Source organism: Mizuhopecten yessoensis, unplaced genomic scaffold (assembly GCF_002113885.1).
Source record: "Mizuhopecten yessoensis strain PY_sf001 unplaced genomic scaffold, ASM211388v2 scaffold10409, whole genome shotgun sequence".
NCBI classification, from domain to species: domain Eukaryota; kingdom Metazoa; phylum Mollusca; class Bivalvia; order Pectinida; family Pectinidae; genus Mizuhopecten; species Mizuhopecten yessoensis.
Window position 1 is genome coordinate 887,021 of NW_018408532.1, and position 23,690 is coordinate 910,710.

At 37.2% G+C, this 23,690-nt stretch overlaps 1 protein-coding gene across 1 annotated transcript; it reads right to left on the bottom strand.

Moving 5' to 3' along the window:
* Positions 1-1,526: 1,526 nt before the first annotated feature.
* Positions 1,527-23,106, bottom strand: LOC110460478 (phosphatidylinositide phosphatase SAC2-like). Its single transcript, XM_021513413.1, has 12 exons — positions 23,070-23,106; positions 22,501-22,714; positions 20,382-20,459; positions 19,444-19,564; positions 18,921-19,049; positions 15,132-15,202; positions 14,262-14,501; positions 11,829-11,900; positions 11,186-11,259; positions 10,533-10,688; positions 9,986-10,076; positions 1,527-5,288 (listed from the first exon to the last, which is right to left on the bottom strand). The coding sequence occupies exons 1-12, from the start codon at positions 23,104-23,106 to the stop codon at positions 4,298-4,300; spliced, it is 2,274 nt and encodes a 757-aa protein (XP_021369088.1). The 3' UTR covers positions 1,527-4,297.
* Positions 23,107-23,690: the final 584 nt, after the last annotated feature.

Below are 23,690 nucleotides of genomic sequence, written 5' to 3' on the forward strand. Positions count from 1 at the left end.
CTTAATGCCTTCTGTAGACACATTGAACTATATAATATAAATGTAATTCTTTGGGGAAATTCAACTGTACAGAAAACGTTTTTAGGTTGAAATGTGACTCCTTAATATAAATGCGCTTTGTGGAGAAATGCAATAAATTTTTGTTGGGAAATGTGTCAGTACTAAATGAGTTTAGCTAAACCGTGACCACGTAAACTACATCGCCATGATGATCAATGTTGGTGTTCAAACAAGAAATAATAACAGTAAATCTACATGTAATTACTTAGCATGTCAGCAGGCACTTGAAAACATCGGTATGATAACTAACAAATAACCAGTATCTTATAATGAATGAATATATCAAAACTCCCATTTGCGAGGTTTTTCTGTTGATTGTATAGTAACTTCAGCCTTTCGTGTTGTTCAAGGTTGTATGAGACAGGTAACTGCACATCTGCTATAATTATGATCCAAATCCTAATATTGTTCATTGCAGGATAACATTGTACTTGTTTATAACCCAGATCACTGAAAGATAACAATTTGTTCTTATACTCAGATCATTGCAGGATAACATTGTTCTTTTTCCCAGATCAATTAAGCATTGAGGTTGATTTTTTTTATTTTCATTGGGGTATGAAAAGAATTGTATGAATCTGCATTGTTCTTTTCCCCAGATCATTGAGGGATAACATTGCTCTTATACCCAGGATAACACTCCAACAATAAAATGCATACAATTTAATAACAAGAACAAATTTGTTTCAAATTCTGAGAAAACACATTATAAAATACATTTTTGTTTGATTGACAGAATATAAGTATACACTTTAAAAGATTGTAAGTATTAAAAAAGAAACACTGAAGAAAAAGTAGAATACATGTAGGTGGATGATACAAACAAAGAATAGTTGTGACGTGTATATATTTACTGTAATCTATTTCACATTCATTAAATGCCATACATTTTTATGATATCACATCAAGAACATACAAACCTTAATATTATTACTAAAAAATTATTCGAGGAATGTAGCCACAACCTTAATTATGAGACATGACCAGTAATTAAGACAAGTTTAGACCAAATGTAAAAACACAGAAAAATTAACAATAACCTATGTAATGGCAGTGACAGGAAAAAATAGTAATAATACAATAAACACAGTAATTGTGATACATTCTGTGAAAATGTTGAAGTTTTAGGAGGACAACAGCCATTTATACAATCTCTAGTTCTCCTATATGTAACTTATAAAGTTGTCCATACCAACAAAGGGTAGTAATAAAAGAGGTGTCTCCCCTTAGAAGATTAGATGGCTATACCAATCTAAAGTAATCTAGAGTTGTCTCCCCTTAGAAGATTAGATGGCTATAACGCTCTAAAGTAATCTAGAGTTGTCTCCCCTTAGAAGATTAGATGGCTATACCAATCTAAACTAATCTAGAGTTGTCTCCCCTTATAAGATTAGATGGCTATAACGATCTAAAGCAATCTAGAGTTGTCTCCCCTTAGAAGATTAGATGACTATACCAATCTAAAGTAATCTAGAGTTGTCGCCCTTTAGACGATTAGATGGCTATAACAATCTAAAGTAATCTAGAGTTGTCTCTCCTTAGTAGATTAGATGGCTATTACAATCTAAAGTAATCTAGAGTTGTCTCCCTTTAGAAGATTAGATGGCTATAACAATCTTAAGTAATCTAGAGTTGTCTCCCTTTAGAAGATTAGATTGCTATAACAATCTAAAGTAATCTAGAGTTGTCTCCCTTTAGAAGATTAGATGGCTATAACAATCTGAAGTACTCTAGAGTTGTCTCCCTTTAGAAGATTAGATGGCTATAGCAATCTAAAGTAATCTAGAGTTGTCTCCCCTTAGAAGATTAGATGGCTATAACAATCTAAAGTACTCTAGAGTTGTCTCCCTTTAGAAGACAGAGAAATACCAGATACGGATTGGCTTTCACCTATTTTTCTTTTCATTTAAAGTCTAAATATCAATATTTTCTACATCTTTCAGGTCTGCTCAGATATGTTGATTTTTATAAAACAATTTCAATAATCAGTTAATGTCATCTAGACTATCGTCACAGCATGGGCAAAAACAGTAGCATTGATTTCAAGTAAAAAAAAAATCAAAAAAAAATTCAAATCTTGTTTTTAAAGCTACCAGTACTCAAATGGTTTCCCTGAACATTTTAAAATAACACGATTTACATTAATTCTATTTGCTGGTATGATACCTTAGTAACAGTCTGTAGTTAGGATGACACACACAGAGTGGTCTCCCATTAAATGACACGCAGAGTGGTCTCCCAGTCATTACAAATGATAACCCAGGTATAAGTTATTTCCTGAAAATATTTAATACGGAAACTGGACTTATTCCTCCCTCTAGTAAGCTCAGAGCAGACTTCTTATAAAGAAATCATTTGATGATGTACATGAATAATGCATCTGACCCCTGAGACCTTGAAAATAAGTCAAGGTCAATTATTTAAACACACTCGATAGCCTTTCATTTTAGCAAGCTATATGTGAAGTATCATATTACTCTCTGAATCAAAGTTTTTCAAAGTTTTAAACAAAATAAACCTCTATGTCTTAATAAATTACTCAACAACTTTTTGGATTTTTTTTACTGCATTTGATAGCACTTCATCCGAGCGAGACCAGCGTGCTATATATCACGACTAGTCCGCAAGGTTCTAACATGAACAATTTTAAAGTAAACAGATGCAACATCAATGCGTCACAGGCACCTTGTGCTATGTGAGTTTAAATGATCTAGATTGTATCTGATGTAAAAGAAAAACAAACAAAAATTCAACACAACAACAGATATATAATAACACATGTTTAAAATAAAAATAATGGCGATGTACATAAAGGCAGGTGAAGGAGAGCGTTGTATAATGAGACGGTCTGAACACAAGATTAACTAAAACGGCTTCGTAACAGCGATAAACCAGGTGCCACACCCACACATAAAAAGCGATGTCATGTCTGAAATTAAGTCAATGCTAGAAAACCTCTCGTAATGTTTGGACAACTATTACCTTCGAACATCTCTAAGCAATCTAACAAGCTCTGATTACCCTTACGCTACGTCTAGACAAAGACAAAACGTGTCGTCAAGCTCTGATAACCCTTATGCTACGGCTAGACAAAGACAAAACATGTCAAGCTCTGATGACCCTTACCCTACGGCTAGACAAAGACAAATCATGTCAAGCTCTAATAACCCTTATGCTACGGCTAGACAAAGACAAAACATGCCAAGCTCTGTTTAACCCTTACCCAGGAGGTCTAGACAAAACAGGCCAGGCTCTGATAACCCTTACGTTACGGCTAGACAAAGACAAAACATGTCAAGCTCTGATAACCCTTACCCTACGTCTAGACAAAGACAAAACATGCCAAGCTCTGTTTAACCCTTACCCAGTACGTCTAGACAAAACATGCCAAGCTCTGATAACCCTTACGCTACGTCTACAGACAAAACTTGTCAAACTGTGAAGACACTTATGCTTCAACATCTAAAAACAAGACCTGTAACGACACTTATTCTACAACACCTCTGACCATGATCTTTCTAGCTGTGATGAAATCTATAGTTTCAATATCAGTATTGTTAAGGAATGCTCCCTTTTAGTTCTTGTTATAATAAGACTACTGATATGCTAAAATGAGGCCTTTCTACACTTAAGGCTATAAACTTAGCCATACCCATGATATGCACCTCTTTTCAGAAAAGAGTTCCACACAAAAAAATCTATGAATAGCCTTTTAAGATGACATGTTGGACCTACATACTTACCTGATGACAACTAAATGACACACATTTATAACACTGAGGTTGTTTCGGCTCATTAGATGACAATAATACAACAAAAAAAAGAAGAAAAAAAAAAGGAGATAACTCTAATTTATAAAGATAAGGTAGCATATAACCTTAAGGTTTCAGTTGGTATATACAATAAATTTAGATAAAAATCTACGACTACAAAGGTAGAACGATATAAGAAACATTGTAAATAACACAGTTAGTACTTATAGTTTTGATACTAAGATCTGCCCACCAGTAAATTGAGGACTTAACAACAAGAGTAACACAGTTGTATAAAACATTATGGTGTAGTAAACAGCTCTATTGCAATCCACTAATTGCATAAGTTTATATTATGCCATCAATATATTCATAAGTATGGAATTAAAACTTCTCAATGATCTACTAAATAATCTGATAAAATCACTAAAAATCTCATAAGTTGCAAGTCGAGTGAGGGTTGTCAGGTCTAGGGGTCGCTGGTGTCATACGATGACGATCTGAGTGAGGCACCTTTTGCCATCTAACCTTTCACTGATCTCCTCCTGTAGGCTCTCCAGAATTCGTTGTAGTTTGCGGGTTTTTGCTGCCGACGTTACAATCTTTGGCACTTTGACATTAGACACAGTCTCAACTGTCTTATTTGGCACTGTTTTCTCTTTGCCTTCAAGAAGTTTCTCAACATCAGAATCTTCAATGACTAAATATGCATCATCATCACCTTCAGCATTCTCTACTTTGTGCAGGATATCCCCCTTTGTATTAGAAGCATCTCTGATCTGATCAGAGTCATCTTCATTGTCCTTTTGAAGTTTTAATGAATCGATACCTTGCACGGTCTCTTTCAAACCTTCAGCAGATCCTTCTGTGTCATCAAAGCTTGACCCCTGACGACCTTTTGTAATGATGCCACAACTGTCCAGCACAATGTTGTCATCCTCTGCTTGCATAGAGTCATCAAATGCTGCAGTGGTCGTCCCTACAGTGGAGTCATCCTGACTGTATGTCCTTTTCCTCACCAGTTTTGTTTTTTTCTGCTGCACCTCATCTGAAGTGACGACATCAGAATTGTTGCTTCCGTCAGTAACATCCTCTTTTGATTTGGTACCACCAAACCGTCTTGGTAGGCTCACATTTTGCAAACTAAACTTTGGCACAGTAAAGTTTAGCTTGATGCTTGAATTCAGACTTTTTTTGACGTCTGCAAAGTTGGGTAAAATGTTGTGGCGTGGTCGGCTAGGGCTGGTTGACGGGGAGGTGGCGCTACTAGCACTCGGAGAGTTTGGACTAAGGCCGTGTTTCTGCACGTCTGGAGACACACGGCCCTTCCTGCGGAGATCTGGCGACACGAGGGCCTTGTGTTTATACGCGAGGTCTGGTGAGGATATATCGCGAGGAATGTGGATGCCAGTCAACGCGTTCTCCTGCTGCTGTTTGTGGATGTCCTGGACATCAGGATGGGGCTTGGTCTTTTTTCTAAAACAAACATAAGCACATTTGATATGAGATGCAGAAAAGAAAACATAAGTGTTCAGATAGAACACAAACTTCTTATTACAATAAGTACAGAGCTACATGTCGTACAATGAGAACAGAGCTAGGTGTCGTACAACGAGAACAGAGTTACATGTCATACAATGAGAACAGAGTTACATGTCATACAATGAAAACAGAGGTACATGTCGTACAATGAGAACAGAGCTACATGTCGTACAATGAGAACAGAGCTACATGCCATACAATGAGAACAGAGTTACATGGCATACAATGAGAACAGAGCTATATGTCGTACAATGAGAACAGAGCTACATGCCATACAATGAGAACAGAGTTACATGTAATACAATGAGAACAGAGCTACATGTCGCACAATGAGAACAGAGTTACATGTCAGACAATGAGAACGGAGCTACATGTCATACAATGAGAACATAGCTAGGTGTCGTACAATGAGAACAGAGCTATATGTCGGACAATGAGAACAGAGCTACATGTCAAACAATGAGAACGGAGTTACATGTCATACAATGAGAACAGAATTACATGTCATACAATGAAAACAGAGGTACATGTCGTAGAATGAGAACAGAGCTAGGTGTCGTACAACGAGAACAGAGTTACATGTCATACAAGGAGAACAGAGCTACATGTCATACAATGAAAACAGAGGGACATGTCGTACAATGAGAACAGAGCTATATGTCGTACAATGAGAAAAGAGTTACATGTCATACAATGAGAACAGAATGTCATACAATGAGAACAGAGTTAGATGTCATACAATGAGAACAGAGTTAGATGTCATACAATGAGAACAGAGCTATATGTCATAGAATGAGAACAGAGCTATATGTCATACAATGAGAACAGAGCTATTTGTCATACAATGAGAACAGAGCTATATGTCGTACAATGAGAACAGAGCTACATGTCGCACAATGAGAACAGAGTTACATGTCATCCAATGAGAACAGAGTTACATGTCATACAATCAGAACAGAGCTACATGTCATACAATGAAAACAGAGGTACATTTCGTACAATGAGAACAGAGCTACATGCCATACAATGAGAACAGAGTTACATGCCATACAATGAGAACAGAGTTACATGCCATACAATGAGAACAGAGTTACATGCCATACAATGAGAACAGAGCTACATGTCGTACAATTAGAACAGAGATACATGTCATACAATGAGAACAGAGGTACATGTCATACAATGAGAACAGAATGTCATACAATGAGAACAGAGTTACATGCCATACAATGAGAACAGAGTTACATGTCTTACAATGAGAACAGAGTTACATGTCAGACAATGAGAACGGAGCTACATGTCATACAATGAGAACATAGCTAGGTGTCGTACAATGAGAACAGAGCTATATGTCGTACAATGAGAACAGAGCTATATGTCGTACAATGAGAACAGAGCTATATGTCGTACAATGAGAAAAGAGTTACATGTCATACAATGAGAACAGAGCTACATGTCGGACAATGAGAACAGAGTTACACGTCATACAATGAGAACAGAGTTACATGTATGTCATACAATGAGAACAGAGCTATATGTCATACAATGAGAACAGAGTTACATGTCATACAATAAGAACAGAGTTACATGTCAGACAATGAGAACGAGCTACATGTCATAAAATGAGAACAGAGTTACATGTCGTACAATGAGAACAGAGCTATATGTAGTACTATGAGAATAGAGTTACATGTCATACAATGAGAACAGAGTTACATGTCATACAATGAGAACAGAGCTATATGTCGTACAATGAGAACAGAGCTATATGTCGTACAAGGAGAACAGAGTTACATGTCGTACAATGAGAACAGAGCTAGGCGTCGTACAATGAGAACAGAGCTATATGTCGTACAATGAGAACATAGTTACATGTCATACAATGAGAACAGAGGTACAAGTCATACAATGAGAACAGAGTTACATGTCGTACAATGAGAACAGAGCTATATGTCGTACAATGAGAAAAGAGTTACATGTCATACAATGAGAACAGAGTTACATGTCATACAATGAGAACAGAGCTACATGTCATACAATAAAAACAGAGCTACATGTCATACAATGAGAACAGAGATACATGTCGTACAATGAGAACAGAGCTAGGTGTCGTACAATGAGAACAGAGCTATATGTCGTACAATGAGAACATAGTTACATGTCATACAATGAGAACAGAGCTATATGTCGTACAATGAGAAAAGAGTTACATGTCATATAATGAGAACAGAGTTACATGTCGTACAATGAGAAAAGAGCTAGGTGTCGTACAATGAGAACAGAGCTATATGTCGTACAAGGAGAACAGAGTTACATGTCGTACAATGAGAACAGACCTACATGTCATACAATGAGAACAGAGCTATATGTCGTACAATGAGAAAAGAGTTACATGTCATATAATGAGAACAGAGTTACATGTCATACAATGAGGACAGAGGTACATGTCAGACAATGAGAACGGAGCTACATGTCATACAATGAGAACAGAGTTACATGCATACAATGAGAACAGAGCTACATGTCATACACTGAGAACAGAGCTACATGTCATACAATGAGAACAGAGTAACATGTCATACAATGAGACCAGAGGTACATGTCATACAATGAGAACAGAGGAACATGTCGTACAATGAGAACAGAGCTACATGTCATGCAATGAGAACAGAGTACCCTGTCATACAATGAGAACAGAGGTACATGTCATACAATGAGAACAGAGTTACATGCATACAATGAGAACAGAGCTACATGTCATACAATGAGAACAGAGTTACAGGTCATACAATGAGAACAGAGCTACATGTCATGCAATGAGAACAGAGTACCCTGTCATACAATGAGAACAGAGGTACATGTCATACAATGAGAACAGAGGTACATGTCGTACAATGAGAACAGAGCTACATGTCATACAATAAAAACAGAGCTACATGTCATACAATGAGAACAGAGTTACATGTCATACAATGAGAACAGAGGTACATGTCGTACAATGAGAACAGAGCTACATGTCATACAATGAGAACAGAGCTACATGTCGTACAGTGAGAACAGAGCTAAATGTCATACAATGAGAACAGAGGTACATGTCATACAATGAGAACAGAGTTACATGTCGTACAATGAGAACAGAGCTACATGTCGTACAATGAGAACAGAGCTACATGTCATACAATGAGAACAGAGCTACATGTCGTACAATGAGAACAGAGCTACATGTCATACAATGAGAACAGAGCTACATGTCGTACAATGAGAACAGAGCTATATGTTGTACAATGAGAACAGAGCTAGGTGTCGTACAATGAGAACAGAGTTACATGTCATACAATGAGAACAGAGCTACATGTCGTACAATGAGAACAGAGGTACATGTCATACAATGAGAACAGAGTTACATGTCGTACAATGAGAACAGACCTACATGTCATACAATGAGAACAGACCTACATGTCATACAATGAGAACAGAGCTATATGTCGTACAATGAGAACAGAGCTACATGTCATACAATGAGAACAGAGCTACATGTCTTACAATGAGAACAGACCTACATGTCATACAATGAGAACAGAGCTACATGTCGTACAATGAGAACAGAGCTACATGTCGTCGATGAGAACAGAGCTACATGCATTCTATGTCAAACATATCTTCTAGGGGAAATATAAGCAAAATGAGGCCCAAGGGGCTAGCATTGCTGAAAATGTTTCTGCTAAAATGAGACCTTGTTGGCTACCTTAATTACACTTGGTCAGAGAGATGACAGGTCAAGTACCAATTGTTGTTAAAATTGACCTGTTGGAACTAGAGATTTCATTGAAAACAGCTTAGCTTTTCAGAGGACTGCAGGTTTCCAATCTTGGATTTGGATTCAATCAGAACTATATAACACCTTCCTGTCAGGACCATGAGCAAATTATTTGTACAAAATTTGTGAGAATTGGCTGTGTTGAAAAGAGCAATTAGACCAAGTCAGGGTGCAGTGGCCATCATTGATTTGAAATCAGTATGATAATTAACAACACTCACTAATAGCCATGACATGATCATTTTTAACCAATATTATAACATAAACAATTGGAACTGGAGAAAAAGTCAACACTTTTTTAGTTCCATTTTTTCCTTATTTTTTATTCTGGCCCTCTTCCCAAATTGTATCCACGCCCTTTATTGAAACACTACTGAATCACTTTTGCTCAGGGATGCTCCATACCAAATTAGGTTTAAATTCCTTCATCAATACTTAAAGAGTAGTATTTGACCATTTATCTCCATGTCTCCTATTGGTCCTTGACCCTAGATTTGGTGGGCATATTCCATTTATAGACACTTGAAGATAAATATAGTAACCGTTTGAATATCTACACCTGTTTTTTAGAAGTAATATTTTACCCTAATTGGCCTCATCCTTCTGTTGCCAAGTAGGCCAGGAGCAGCTTTCATACATACAAACATGAATTGGCTAAGCACAGAGATAATTAATACCAAATTAAGTAATAATTTTTCAACTAGTCCTAGAATCTAGAAATCTTTTAAGGCAAAACAATTGTGACAAAAAAGGTGCTCCATGCATTACAGCATAAGGGTGAGTTGAAAGTTGAAGTACACAAACAGATTTGTACCTGTCAAGCTTCTGCCTGTCAACAGCCTCCAGGTCCAGCGAGAATATCTGTCTAGCTGCAGCAAAAGCCTGGTGGATAGCCTTCAGCGACTCTGAAATCAAACGGAACGAATTAGTATAGTTATATTACAACAGGTGGATTTAGCGGTCAGAGATACCACAAACAAAAAGGAACAGTATTTTACACATTTACAATGTACCATGTAAACATACACATTCTCCATATTTTTGTTCCCAATAGAACAAGGTGCATTCTCTGTCTGTTGTTACTAGTTATTTAAAAATTGTTAATATTCGCGATGCGGAGATGTCCAACATAAAGATTTCAGACCCCCCCCCCCCCCCCCCCCCCCCCACCCATCATCAACTAAGACTTATCACTAAGTCACCATCATTATCCTCCTCCTCCTTCGATCCTCCTCCTCCTCCTCATCTCAGTAAACACACACTTACAATTACACACAAACGCCTACATAAACATCAACACACATGTACACAATACCCCTTCCTTATTTGTTGTTAGGACTAAAACAATACCCATTTCATACCTCGAGACTCCTCCTGGTTGCGGACAGCTATAACCATGTTGTTGAAGAGGCGTGTTCGGGGGGTACGGAATGTGTGGAAAAATCCGTCCTCCGCAAAGTTGGTATAGTGTAACCGCATACACACAAACTTAGACTTGAACAGTGACGGCTCTAAGCCTACAGTGTAGAGAGTAATTAAGTCATATTGTAATAGTAAATATTTGAGATGGTTTTGTTTTACTGCCCCCTGACATCCCTACCTCCATTACACATGCATCTGTATTATAAGTACCAAATTTAACTCATTGGCTAGATCTCATTGGAGAGTTTTTCAAAATGTCCTGCTCATATTGTTTTAAGGATCAACATGTACAGAAGTGTATACATCACGGACACATCTATGATTTGTCTACGATGCACATGTACAAAGTTTACCGTTAACTCTAACTGTGTTTTAATAGACTTCGTTCTGAAGCTGAAGTTCAAGAATCTTTATAGTGAAAAATAACGTTACAGTAATACAAAAAATGTTCTTAACATCCAGGGAAGGCAATAAAATCTTGTTATATCAAATGTGTCACCATTTTCAAGTTTGGTCTTCAAATATGTTGACAGTAATTAATAAAAGGCAAACTAATTCGGGAACTTTATACTTTATACCAGATAATTCTTACCTATTTCTATATTTTCAATATCCTCCAGAAATATCCTCTGATATTGGACAAGCTGTTCTTCCTCATCGTCATACCTGTAATGTATAAACCACAGGTATCAAACTGACAGGCAAAGGGGCTTGGCCCTACTACACAGGTAACAGTGCTGGTCGACCTACTACACAAGTGATACTGGTCCTTTTACACAGGTAACAGTGTTGTTCTTACCACATGGTCCTACTAAACAGTTGGAAGTTCCAGATAAAAAAACACAGCTAGAACATGATATATCTTATCATTGGATGTAAACGTTATGGCAGAGACCAGCAAAACATGGCTACAGCTTTGACCTTTTATCATGACCTTGACTTCAGAGTGAGGGTTCTTAATTAACCCTCTCAACCACTGTAAACCATAATGGACTCATCTAGATCAATGCATGGTTGAGTCTACTAAAGTTACATAGGGGTGAAAGGGATAAAAGTATATAACATATACATGAAATACTGGTGCAGATCTTTTCCAATAAATGTTATCTTTTAAGTTATGGTCAGAACCGTGTGTAGAAATGTAATAACTGTTACTTGGATGGACATTTAAATGTCATGGCCACGACCATTACAACCTTTACAGATACAGTGGCCATTGTTTGGGGATACATTACCAGGCTACATAGACTGATCTCTGAGACAGCAGCAGAATCACATCCATGTCAGATCTGTCTGGGTCCCCACACCTGTCAACACACAGGTAAAGTCTTATACCTCCAAACATCACACAGGTAAAGTCTCATACCTCCAAATATCACACAGGTAAAGTCTCATACCTCCAAATACCTCACAGGTAAAGTCACATACCTCCAAATATCTCACAGGTAAAGTCTCATACCTCCAAATATTACACAGGTAAAGTATCATACCTCCAAATATCACACAGGTACAGTATCATACCTCCAACTATCCCACAGGTAAAGTCTCATACCTCCACTTATCTCACAGGTCAAGTCTCATACCTCCAAATATCTCACAGGTAAAGTATCATACCTCCAACTATCTCACAGGTAAAGTATCATACCTCCAAATATCCCACAGGTAAAGTCTCATACCTCCAAATATCACACAGGTAAAGTCTCATACCTCCAAATATCTCACAGGTAAAGTCTCATACCTCCAAATATCTCACAGGTAACATCTCATACCTCCAAACATCATACAGGTAAAGTCTCATACCTCCAAATATCTCAAAGGTAAAGTCTCATACCTCCAAATATTACACAGGTAAAGTCTCATACCTCCAAATATCTCACAGGTAAAGTCTCATACCTCCAAATATCTCACAGGTAAAGTCTCATACCTCCAAATATCTCACAGGTAAAGTCTCATACCTCCAAATATCTCACAGGTAAAGTCTCATACCTCCAAATATCTCACAGGTAAAGTCTCATACCTCCAAATATCTCACAGGTAAAGTCTCATACCTCCAAATATCTCACAGGTAAAGTCTCATACCTCCAAATATCTCACAGGTAAAGTCTCATACCTCCAAATATCTCACAGGTAAAGTATCATACCTCCAAATATCTCACAGGTAAAGTCTCATACCTCCAAATATTACACAGGTAAAGTATCATACCTCCAAATATCACACAGGTACAGTATCATACCTCCAACTATCCCACAGGTAAAGTCTCATACCTCCAAATATCCCACAGGTAAAGTCTTATACCTCCAAATTTCACACAGGTAAAGTTTCATATCTCCAAGTATCTCACAGGTAAAGTCTCATACCTCCAAATATTACACAGGTAAAGTCGTTTACCTCCAAATATCACACAGGTAAAGTATCATACCTCCAACTATCCCACAGGTAAAGTCTCATACCTCCAAATATCCCACAGGTAAAGTCTTATACCTCCAAATTTCACACAGGTAAAGTCTCATACCTGCAAGTATCTCACAGGTAAAGTCGCATACCTCCAAATATCATACAGGTAAAGTCTCATACCTCCAAATATTCCACAAGTAAAGTCTTATACCTCCGAATATCACACAGGTAAAGTCTCATCATTCATACCTTCAAATATCCAACAGGTAAAATCTCAAACATCCAAATATCCTACACAAATCTCGACCTTCCAAGTGAATATCCCACATCAAGAGAGGACCTTGCAGTGTTAATCAAACTCTATCGAACCTTTGATATACCGCTGTAACTTTTTTTTACCTTATTCAGAAGCACTTTATTCTCATAACCACTACATTTAAAATCACAGTACATTAGTAGGTTACAGATACTGGAAACACCAAATCATGATACATGGGACTGGAAAATTGTCTTTGGTAAGTTAATACAGTATCAATAACATACTTTACAGTTATCCATCAATGTTTTATATTTTATTTCTCCAAGTTTCTCAACCATTACATCAGGTTTTCACTCCCTCCCATGCATATACCTCTACCACAGATAGAACCTGTGCAGGGTTGGCAGTGACAGTAGTTTCTAGCCTCTAAGACATTCCTATCCAACTCATCAGCTACCAACTTTACTGTACCCCACTGACCAAACACCTCAGTGCATAGCATAGTGATGCAGACTCTAGACAATGGCAAATCTACCATTTATGTTTCTTTACAGCCCTCACAAGACAAAAAGGTTACAGGTTCAGAGTGTTTCTCCAACATCCGCCAAATATATTACATAGAATTATCATGGAGGAACCCCTGCGAGACGGTATTCATGAAATCATGAATGGTCATGAACAATTCATGAACATTCATGAATACAGACAGTTTGAAATTCATGAATACTTATTCATGAATATTCATCAACCTGCTATTATGCATTCTCCATGAACTTTTATGAATAATTAATAAATTCACAAAAATGCATGACTCTGCATGAAGTTTGCGATTATGAATTATTCATGGACTTTTATGCACAGCAAAAATTCATTAGAATTAACTCCCCCCCCCCCCCCCCCCCCCCCTTAAACATTTTCTATGGCTCAACAATTGATATTTGTTTTAAGTCCCTAATCAACAGTTACTAGGTTACAGATTCTGTTTCTCCTCCGAGATCTCACCAATCTACTTACACCGGGTCAGCATTGATGAGACTCCAACCACCTAGACACTGTTCAGGTTCCACAATCAACATCTCTTTACAATCTTCCACCAACAGTTTGAGATTCTGTTCCTTCTCCATCAACTCTGCACCATCCTCCTCTTCTGGGTTACTGTTGCCTAGCAACAGGAATTCCTCCATGGTAACTGGCCTGCCCAAAGTAAGATCTATGGAGGCCTGGCGGTAACTGTCTTTGAACCGGAGGTAGTACCTGGTGATGGTCATAAGGGTTAACATATTAACAGGGACACAATTTACATAGATATCATACGATGATGGCCTGTATAGCACCCCGGCGGGCTAAAACTTTATGGCAATTATATTAATGCCAAAGAGAATATACTTCATGGAAACCAGGCTTCAGTTGTGGCAATTTCTTTATTATATATTGAATTTACTAATTTTTCTTTTTTTAAGTGGATTTGTATACCATAAGGTTAATAATCTTCCTGCAAGCATTAAAATGTACGATAACATATAATATGAACTTATTGAATTTGGTAGGTATTTCTTATCCTATTTTCTTTTAAACTTATTCTATTTGATCACACATACTGTAAAATAGTTATTATAGTGGTATTCTTATTTCTCTACACATACAGTATAATGAATAGTTTAGTGGTACATTATTGATAATATTTTTCCACTTTCCATTATAACACTTACAAACAGTGTTAATAAGATGAAAGGGGCATGGCACACATAGTTTTTCCCACGGTCCATATGTGTGTTAATATTATCATACTACAAATATACAGAGGGTGAGGTGGGGATCTATAAGAACCATGTCCCTGGATATAAAGTATGATTAGATCAGGTCCTATTAGAAATATTTTGTTACCTGTTCGCCGAGTTCATTCCATCTTTCATCATTCCAGAAAACTTTCGCTCACCTGTCCTCGTAAAATCACCCTTAAAAAAAAAAAAAAATGATAAACCAAACACTTGCAGATGACAATGAAGAACTGGACTGCTTTCAAACGACAAACTCTAGTAATCACACTGGCACTTTAAATTCATCATTTACAATCATAATGACTGTGAATGCCAACTGAAACACAATTCAATACCTATATATATATATAACATTTTTGAAGTATTTCATCATCACAAAACTTTCAAATCAATTCAGCAAAATTCAGCATTAGTTCAAATTAGTATCAGTTTTATGCTTGTTATAATGAACAAAATGGCCATCTTCCAGCTGGGAGGGCCATTGGTAATCAAAGTTACAATTTTGACGCCATAAAATACTTAATTAACTTATGAAGTCAAACTTTGGGTATAGCCGATATAATTGATATAAGAAATCAGTAGGATTATATAGTTGCAACATAGTGGTAAAAAAACCCCTAACATTCAAGTAATTAATATACTGAATATTTAAAAACATACTGTAGAAGGTTTAGCTAGCAATAGCTGTGTACTGGTAGTTACATATATGACAGAGTTAACGGTGTAATGTCCTGTAAATTTGAAATTCTAAATTCTGTGTATATATTTAAAACGCTAATGCACAGCCACCCCACCCCTTTTTTTCTCAAGTCTACAAAAAACACTAGACAATCAATTCGAAATATTTTTTTACAAAACAAACCAGATATGCAGCATGAGCCAAAAGGGAAAACGGATCAGGACTTAAACTTGATGTTTTAAATTGAACATTAATATAAATTTTGGGAAGATGTTTTGTTTGCCTGCTGTTTTTTATATCTATATAGACGGATACGACATGTTATGTTATATCTGTGAGGTACTTCCTGAAAACTTTCGCTAAGGTGAGTAATTACGTATGTGAGTTTTTTGTGCGTCAGTAGATCTATATATGTGTATAGAATTTCCTACAGGTAAAATCTGTAATATACCGTGGTTTTTATGTCCTGTTTGATAACCTTTCTGTAGATGGTTGATCCTGAGTGTCGTGTTTATTGATACCTTTTTGCCCCCATAGCTATACAAATCATATTTACATATCTTATTGGGTACGAAGAAGGTTTACACTGTCATATACACCACATGTACGTATCTTCAGCCGAAAATAACACCAGGATTGAAGTCATTGAATATATAACCGCACAAAAAGGTTTCTGACTACCGCTTATTTCTTTGTCTTAATATTATATACCTATAGGTTTATTCATAAAGTTATAAATCAACATTTAATTATATCTTGTGCTTGCTAGCAGTTAATAGTCTGATAGTTCCTGAATCTACTGTAAAACAGTAACCATACATGGTTAAGTCAAAAGTCTATGGATAATCATGTCACAGTCTATAGAAAGAAACCAACTCATTCTGTAAAAAATAACCATTGTACAGACTGTAGAAGGTAACCATGGTAAAGTCTGTAGAAGGTAACCATTGTAAAGTCTGTAGAAGGTAACCATGGTAAAGTCTATAGAAGGTAACCATTGTACAGTCTGTAGAAGGTTACCATGGTAAAGTCTATAGAAGGTTACCATGGTAAAGTCTATAGAAGGTAACCATTGTACAGACTGTGGAAGGTAACCATGGCAAAGTCTGTAGAAGGTAACCATTGTAAAGTCTGTAGAAGGTAACCATGCTTAAGTCTATAGAAGGTAACCATTGTACAGTCTGTAGAAGGTAACCATGGTAAAGTCTATATAAGGTAACCATGGTAAAGTCTGTAGAAGGTAACCATGGTAAAGTCTGTAGAAGGTAACCATGGCTAAGTCTGTAGAAGGTAAACATGGTAAAGTCCGTAGAAGGTAACCATGGTGAAGTCTATAGAAGGTAACCATGGTAAAGTCTGTAGAAGGTAACCATGGTAAAGTCTATAGAATGTAACCATGGTAACGTCTATAGAATGTTACCATGGTAAAGTCTATAGAAGGAAACCATGGTAAAGTCTATAGAAGGAAACCATGGTAAAGTCTATAGAAGGGACCCATTGTACAGTCTGTAGAAGGTTACCATGGTAAAGTCTGTAGAAGGTCACCATTGTACAGTCTGTAGAAGGCAACCATGGTAATGTCTATAGAAGGTAGCCATGGTAAAGCCTATAGAAGGTAACCATGGTAAAGTCTATAGAAGGCAACCATGGTAAAGTCAATAGAAGGGAACCATTGTACAGTTTGTAGAAGGTAACCATGGTAAAGTTTATAGAAGGTAACCATGGTAAAGTGTGTAGAAGGTAACCATGGTAACGTCTATAGAAGGTAACCATGGTAAAGTCTATAGATTGTAACCATGGTAAAGTCTATAGAAGGTTACCATGGTAAAGTCTATAGAAGGGTACCATGGTAAAGTCTGTAGAATGCTACCATGGTAAAGTCTTTAGAAGGTAACCATGGTAAAGTCTGTGGAAGGTAACCATGGTTAAGTCTGTAGAAGGTAACCATTTTATAGTCTGTAGAAGGTAACCATGGTTAAGTCTGTAGAAGGTAAACATGGTAAAGCCCGTAGAAGGTAACCATGGTGAAGTCTCTAGAAGGTAACCATGGTAAAGTCTATAAAAGGTAACCATGGTAAAGTCTATAAAAGGTAACCATGGTAAAGTCTATAGAAGGTAAACATGGTAAAGTCTGTAGAAGGTAATCATTCTGTAGAAGGTAACCATGGTAATGTCTATAGAATGTAACCCTGGTAAAGTCTATAGAAGGGAACCATTGTAGAGTCTGTAGAAGGTAACCATGGTTAAGTCTGTAGAATGTAACCATGGTAAAGTCTATAGAAGGTAACCATGATAAATTCTGTAGAATGTAACCATATGGTAAAGTCTATAGAATGTTACCATGGTAAAGTCTATAGAAGGAAACCATGGTAAAGTCTATAGAAGGAAACCATGGTAAAGTCTATAGAAGGTAAACATGGTAAAGTCTGTAGAAGGTAATCATTCTGTAGAAGGTAACCATGGTAATGTCTATAGAAGGTAGCCATGGTAAAGCCTATAGAAGGTAACCATGGTAAAGTGTGTAGAAGGTAACCATGGTAACGTCTATAGATTGTAACCATGGTAAAGTCTATAGAATGTAACCATGATAAAGTCTATAGAATGTAACCATGATAAAGTCTATAGAATGTAACCATGATAAAGTCTATAGAATGTAACCATGATAAAGTCTATAGAATGTAACCATGGTAACGTCTATAGAAGGTAACCATGGTAAAGTCTATAGAAGGTAACCATGATAAATTCTGTAGAATGTAACCATATGGTAAAGTCTATAGAATGTAACCATGGTAAAGTCTATAGAAGGTTACCATGGTAAAGTCTGTAGAATGCTACCATGGTAAAGTCTGTAGAAGGTTGCCATGATAAAGTCTATAGAAGGTAACCAAGGTAAAGTGTGTAGAAGGTAACATTGGTAAAGTCTGTAGAAGGTAACCATTGTACAGTCTGTAGAAGGTAACCATGGTAAAGTCTGTAGAAGGTAATCATGGTAAAGTATGTAGAAGGTAACCATGGTAAAGTATGTAGAAGGTAACCATGGTATAGTATGTAGAAGATAACCATGGTAAAGTCTGTAGAAGGTAACCATGGTAAAGTATGTAGAAGGTAACCATGGTAAAGTCTGTAGAAGGTAACCATGGTAAAGTCTATAGAAGGTTACCATGGTAAAGTGTGTAGAGTGTAAATTACCGTGACACCATGCACTGTCTGATTTACCTTAAGTGCTGCTGTCCCAGCGTACTGTCGACTAATAACATCTCCATTGTTGGCCCAGAGCTGTTGGAATTTGAGTTTACAACTTTGAGGCAGGTTCTCCTCCGGAGCCAGAATACCTAGCTTTCTACACTGTAACATAACAACCAAACTTCAATATACTCATATTCGTTTTTTACATATATACATTTTGTTTGTACAAACTCAATAACTATACATAGAGTACACAAATGATATACTGAATCGATTTTCAAAAACATGAACAGTTTGATTTATACCTCATTTGAATTTAAAAACATTACATCATTTCTGTCTGTACCAACCTCCTAGGTATTTGATGCATGTGGAAAAAATCCTAGGGGCCTGGTAACCAGCTACTATTACATAACAAAGTGTAACTTATTTCTTAAATAGATAAAAGAGTTATTGAACAGTGACAGAATGCTTTACAACCAGATCTGATGTAACATCTACTTTGTGTATATAGTGACCGATCACCTCCTCCTTTGACACACAGCCACTTTACCTGTGTTTCCATGACAATTCTGGCGATAGCTGTTTGTACAACGTTGGTCCGGTCTAGACAATCGACACAATTCTCCCGAAACACACCCTGCTGTTCACAAATCATTCCGTTCCTGTCAACCCTGGGCAAACAAGAAACAGATTCATCACATTTTTTCCCGATTTCGAGAAAATTCTCAACAGCCTAAATAAAGATGCTCCAATAGTGTTAATTATATATAAAAACTTCACATTCACGTTTATATGTGCATTGCCATTGGTAGATACTTCAACAGGTGCAACACAAAACTACACATAAAGGATTACAATCTGTAGTCAGTTATGTAAGGATATAGTCAAACTTGTACCATAAGGTCATCCTTCAGGGAGAGCCAAAAAGTGGCCTCTAATGCAAGTGGTCTCTTAATAGAAGTTCAGATCACAAGGAAATCAATACATTCAGGAACATTAAAAGTGGCCGTTTAACATAGGTGGTCTCTTAATTCAGGTGGTCTCTTAATTCAGGTGGTCTCTTAATGCAGGTGGTCTCTTAATGCAGGTGGTCTCTTAATGCAGGTTTGGGTCACAAGAAGTCGATATATTCATGACCAGTAGTCTTTTAACAATTAGGTGGTCTGTTAATACAGGTGGTCTCTTAGTATAGGTTTAAGTCACCAGTAAATCAATACATTTAGGACCAATGAAATAGTCTTTTAACACAGGTTGTCTTTTAATACATTTTAGTATTCAATATATTCATGCAGGATCATTACAGTGCAAGTAGTCTTTGAACAATTAGGTGTCTCTTAATGTGAATGGTCCCTTAATTAATACAGGTTCAAATAACAATAAAATTCAAACATTTAGGAACATTAGCAATGGTCTCTTAACACAGGTGGTCTTTTTATGGAGGTGGTCACATAAGCAGGTTTGACTATACATTCTTTGACTCATACTCACCAGCAGTACCGCATCTTCTTTATGATGTCATTGATGCCGTCAGTCAAGATAGAAACATTTTCAAATTTCATACCACGACTGCAAAAACACAATTTAATCAAGATAACAATCTAAAGTAAAAGATATTAAAATGCAAAGACAGACAAATTGTTACTATTTATTCTGACACAATTAAACAAAGTATAGATAGTGGCTGTTTTTTTATTATAATATAATATTGCAATTCTTGTGATGTCGAGTCACTAACAGCAAAAGGAGTATTTGTAAATATTATGTGATTATAGCAACAAATAACTTTTACATAATATCAGAGTGTTTAACATCATCAGTTGGCTGAGCCGGTAAAGTATTTGATAAAAACGGTTCATATACTTCCTGATAGTATCAGTTTAAGTGTACATAACTTAGACTAGGCCTCCTGGTTATTCAGAAACAGTTGTTTAAAGGTTTACCATATTTGATCCCTGTGACCTTGAAATTAGGTCAAGTTCATTTATTTGAGGAAGCTTTACAGCATTCTGTCTCAGATACCTTCTGGTCAAATGTTATGACTCTGGGCCTTATCGAACCTGAGAAGAAGATTGTTAAAGCTTTTCACACGTGTTGACCTTTAACCCCCGACTAGAACTTAAATTCAACCATTTACCTCATTACTGTAATAAAGAAAAAGATTCACACAGCTGGTTTACATAACATACTCCAATATTATGACTCTAGTCCAAATGGATATTGTTGTTTGAAGTTTCTAACATATTTGACCCATGTGACCTTGAAATTAGGTCAAGGTAATTTTAATGAGGAAAATGTATAGCACTCCATCCAAGGTACCTACTGGCCAAATATCATGACCCTGGGCCTAATCTGAACTTGAGAAGAAGATTGTTAAAGCTTTTTACCTATATTGACTTTTGACCCCGGCTAGCACTTCAATGTTGAACTTTGTCCTCATTACCATAATGAAGAACAACATTTGCACCGCTAGTCTACATAACATAACCCTACATAACATATCAAAGTATAATGTTTGACCACTGTGACCTTGAACAAACTTGTCAAGGTCATTTTAATAAGGAAACTGTATAGCACTGCATCCCATCTACCTACTGGTCAAATGTCGTGACCCTAGGTCCTCCAGTTCTTCTTTAGAAGTTGTTCTAAAGGAAAAGTTGATGGACGGACGACGCAGTACGGCATCAGCTCACTTGGCCCTTTGGGCCAGGTGAGCTAAAACGCATTCATGATGTCAGGGGAATTGAGGGTAAGAATGTAATATACCAGTTCTGAAGAAAGTCAAACAGGACATTGAGGATTTTTGGGGAGTTGTAGTTAAGATACCTACCAATACATGTGGAAGTCAAACATAATGTATATGATATCACAGTTGTAGATGAGGCAATATAGAGTACTAATCTTGAAGTAAACAAGAGGCACAATGGAGCTGCATTGCTCACCTGATATAAATCTTCACACTTGTAATCTTAAAAGTGGACGGAAATACAGCTACAGGCAGAATATCAGTGTTTGATTCATAAGAACCTATTAAAAGATTTAAACATATGACGCCTGTGACCTTGAATGTCAAACAAGGACATTTGGTTGAAAGTTGGTCAAGGTCATTCATTTGAACAAACTTGGTAGCCCTTCAACCCAGCATGCTACAGGCAAATATCAGTACCCTTGGCCTTTTGGTTATTAAGAAGAAGTCGATCGAAGATTTTAAGATATTTGACCCCTGTGACCTTGAAAGTGGGTCAAGGTCATTCATTTGAACAAACTCGGTAGCCCTTCATCCCAGCATGCTACAGGCAAATATCAGTACCCTAGGCCTTTTGGTTATTAAGAAGAAGTCGATCGAAGATTTTAAGATATTTGACCCCTGTGACCTTGAAAGTGGGTCAAGGTCATTCATTTGAACAACTTGGTAGCCCTTCATCCCATTATGCTACTGGCAAAATATCATCAGCCTCGGCCTTTTGGTTATTCAGTTGTTTATAGTAAAATGTTGACGCCGGACGGACGCCGAATGCCGCACCATGCCATAAGTTCACTTGGCCCAAAGGGGCCAGGTGAGCTAAAAACATGACCTAGGTAATGTCGGCAAACTTAATGCGATACTTACCAGTATTCGTGGAAGTCAAACATGACGTAGGTGATGTCGGGGGAGTTATATTTGAGGAGGTGTTGGAGGAAGGCATCACTAATGGCCTTTTCTTTGCCACACAATTCCGCAAGGTTGATGGCCACGATAGAGTGGTACAGAGACAGCTGCTCGTCAAAGTGTGCCGTAAAGGCCTCGTACGTCTCCTTGTCATCTGTAAGTACAGAACAACAGCCTTATATCAACCATGGCTACGGTGGCTAGTGTGTTGTATGTGCATTACTGATAACTGTGGATATGACTAAATTACAGGTGAATTTGATGTACTGAAATATCTAAAATGTGCAATCTGATAAAAAGTTTTTATCCATTTCTGTTACAATACCCTGAAAACAACCCTTGACTGTTATGACTGTAACAGGAGAAAGTGAAAATGTAACAGCCAGACCGAGGTTCGAACCAGGGACCCTCCAAACTCGATACTCTACCAATTGAGCTATCTGGTCGTCAACGATCCACCCAGTCCAAGTTTTCACCCCAGAAGACAACTATTTACAACTCAGGTTCGGGTATCCCCTTGCTAAGCGTACTCCCAATGCTTGAAACAAGGGTTGGCAAGCTTGCCATTTTTGTAACAGGAGAAAGAGAAAATGTAACGGGCAGACCGGGATTCGAAGTGGGACCCTCCGAAATCTAGACAGACACTCTACCAATCTAGCTACCTGGTCGCCTACAATCGACCCAGTCTGCAACATTACTATAAAACATGGTACGTGGTATAGTCTTACTATAAATGTGGCTAGTAGGTATTATAAGACTCTTTCATGCCCAGGGGTGTAGAATTTGGGACATTCCACCCGAGTTTTTTTTTAAATTTGGTAAAACCTGAGGCTTTGCCGAGGAATAACCACCAGTCTCAATAAGCCCAGAAACCATTAAAATGTGTTTGTACTAGCCACATACCATTTTGAAAATATCAATTTTCCCCACGAGCTTTTTAGACGTAAACGAATCAGCCAGCCATATTAAGCATATCCCATATTTGCAAACAGTGTTTGCGCAGAAAAATCAATCACATCTTTCTAATGTGTACGGTAAATATAAAGTAAAGGTTTTAATTTCATCAAGTCGCCTTTTCCGCATTGCGGCATCGGAGAGTTCCAAATTGGTGACGTCACCTCATTGTTGAGCCATTGTGACGTCACGTCACG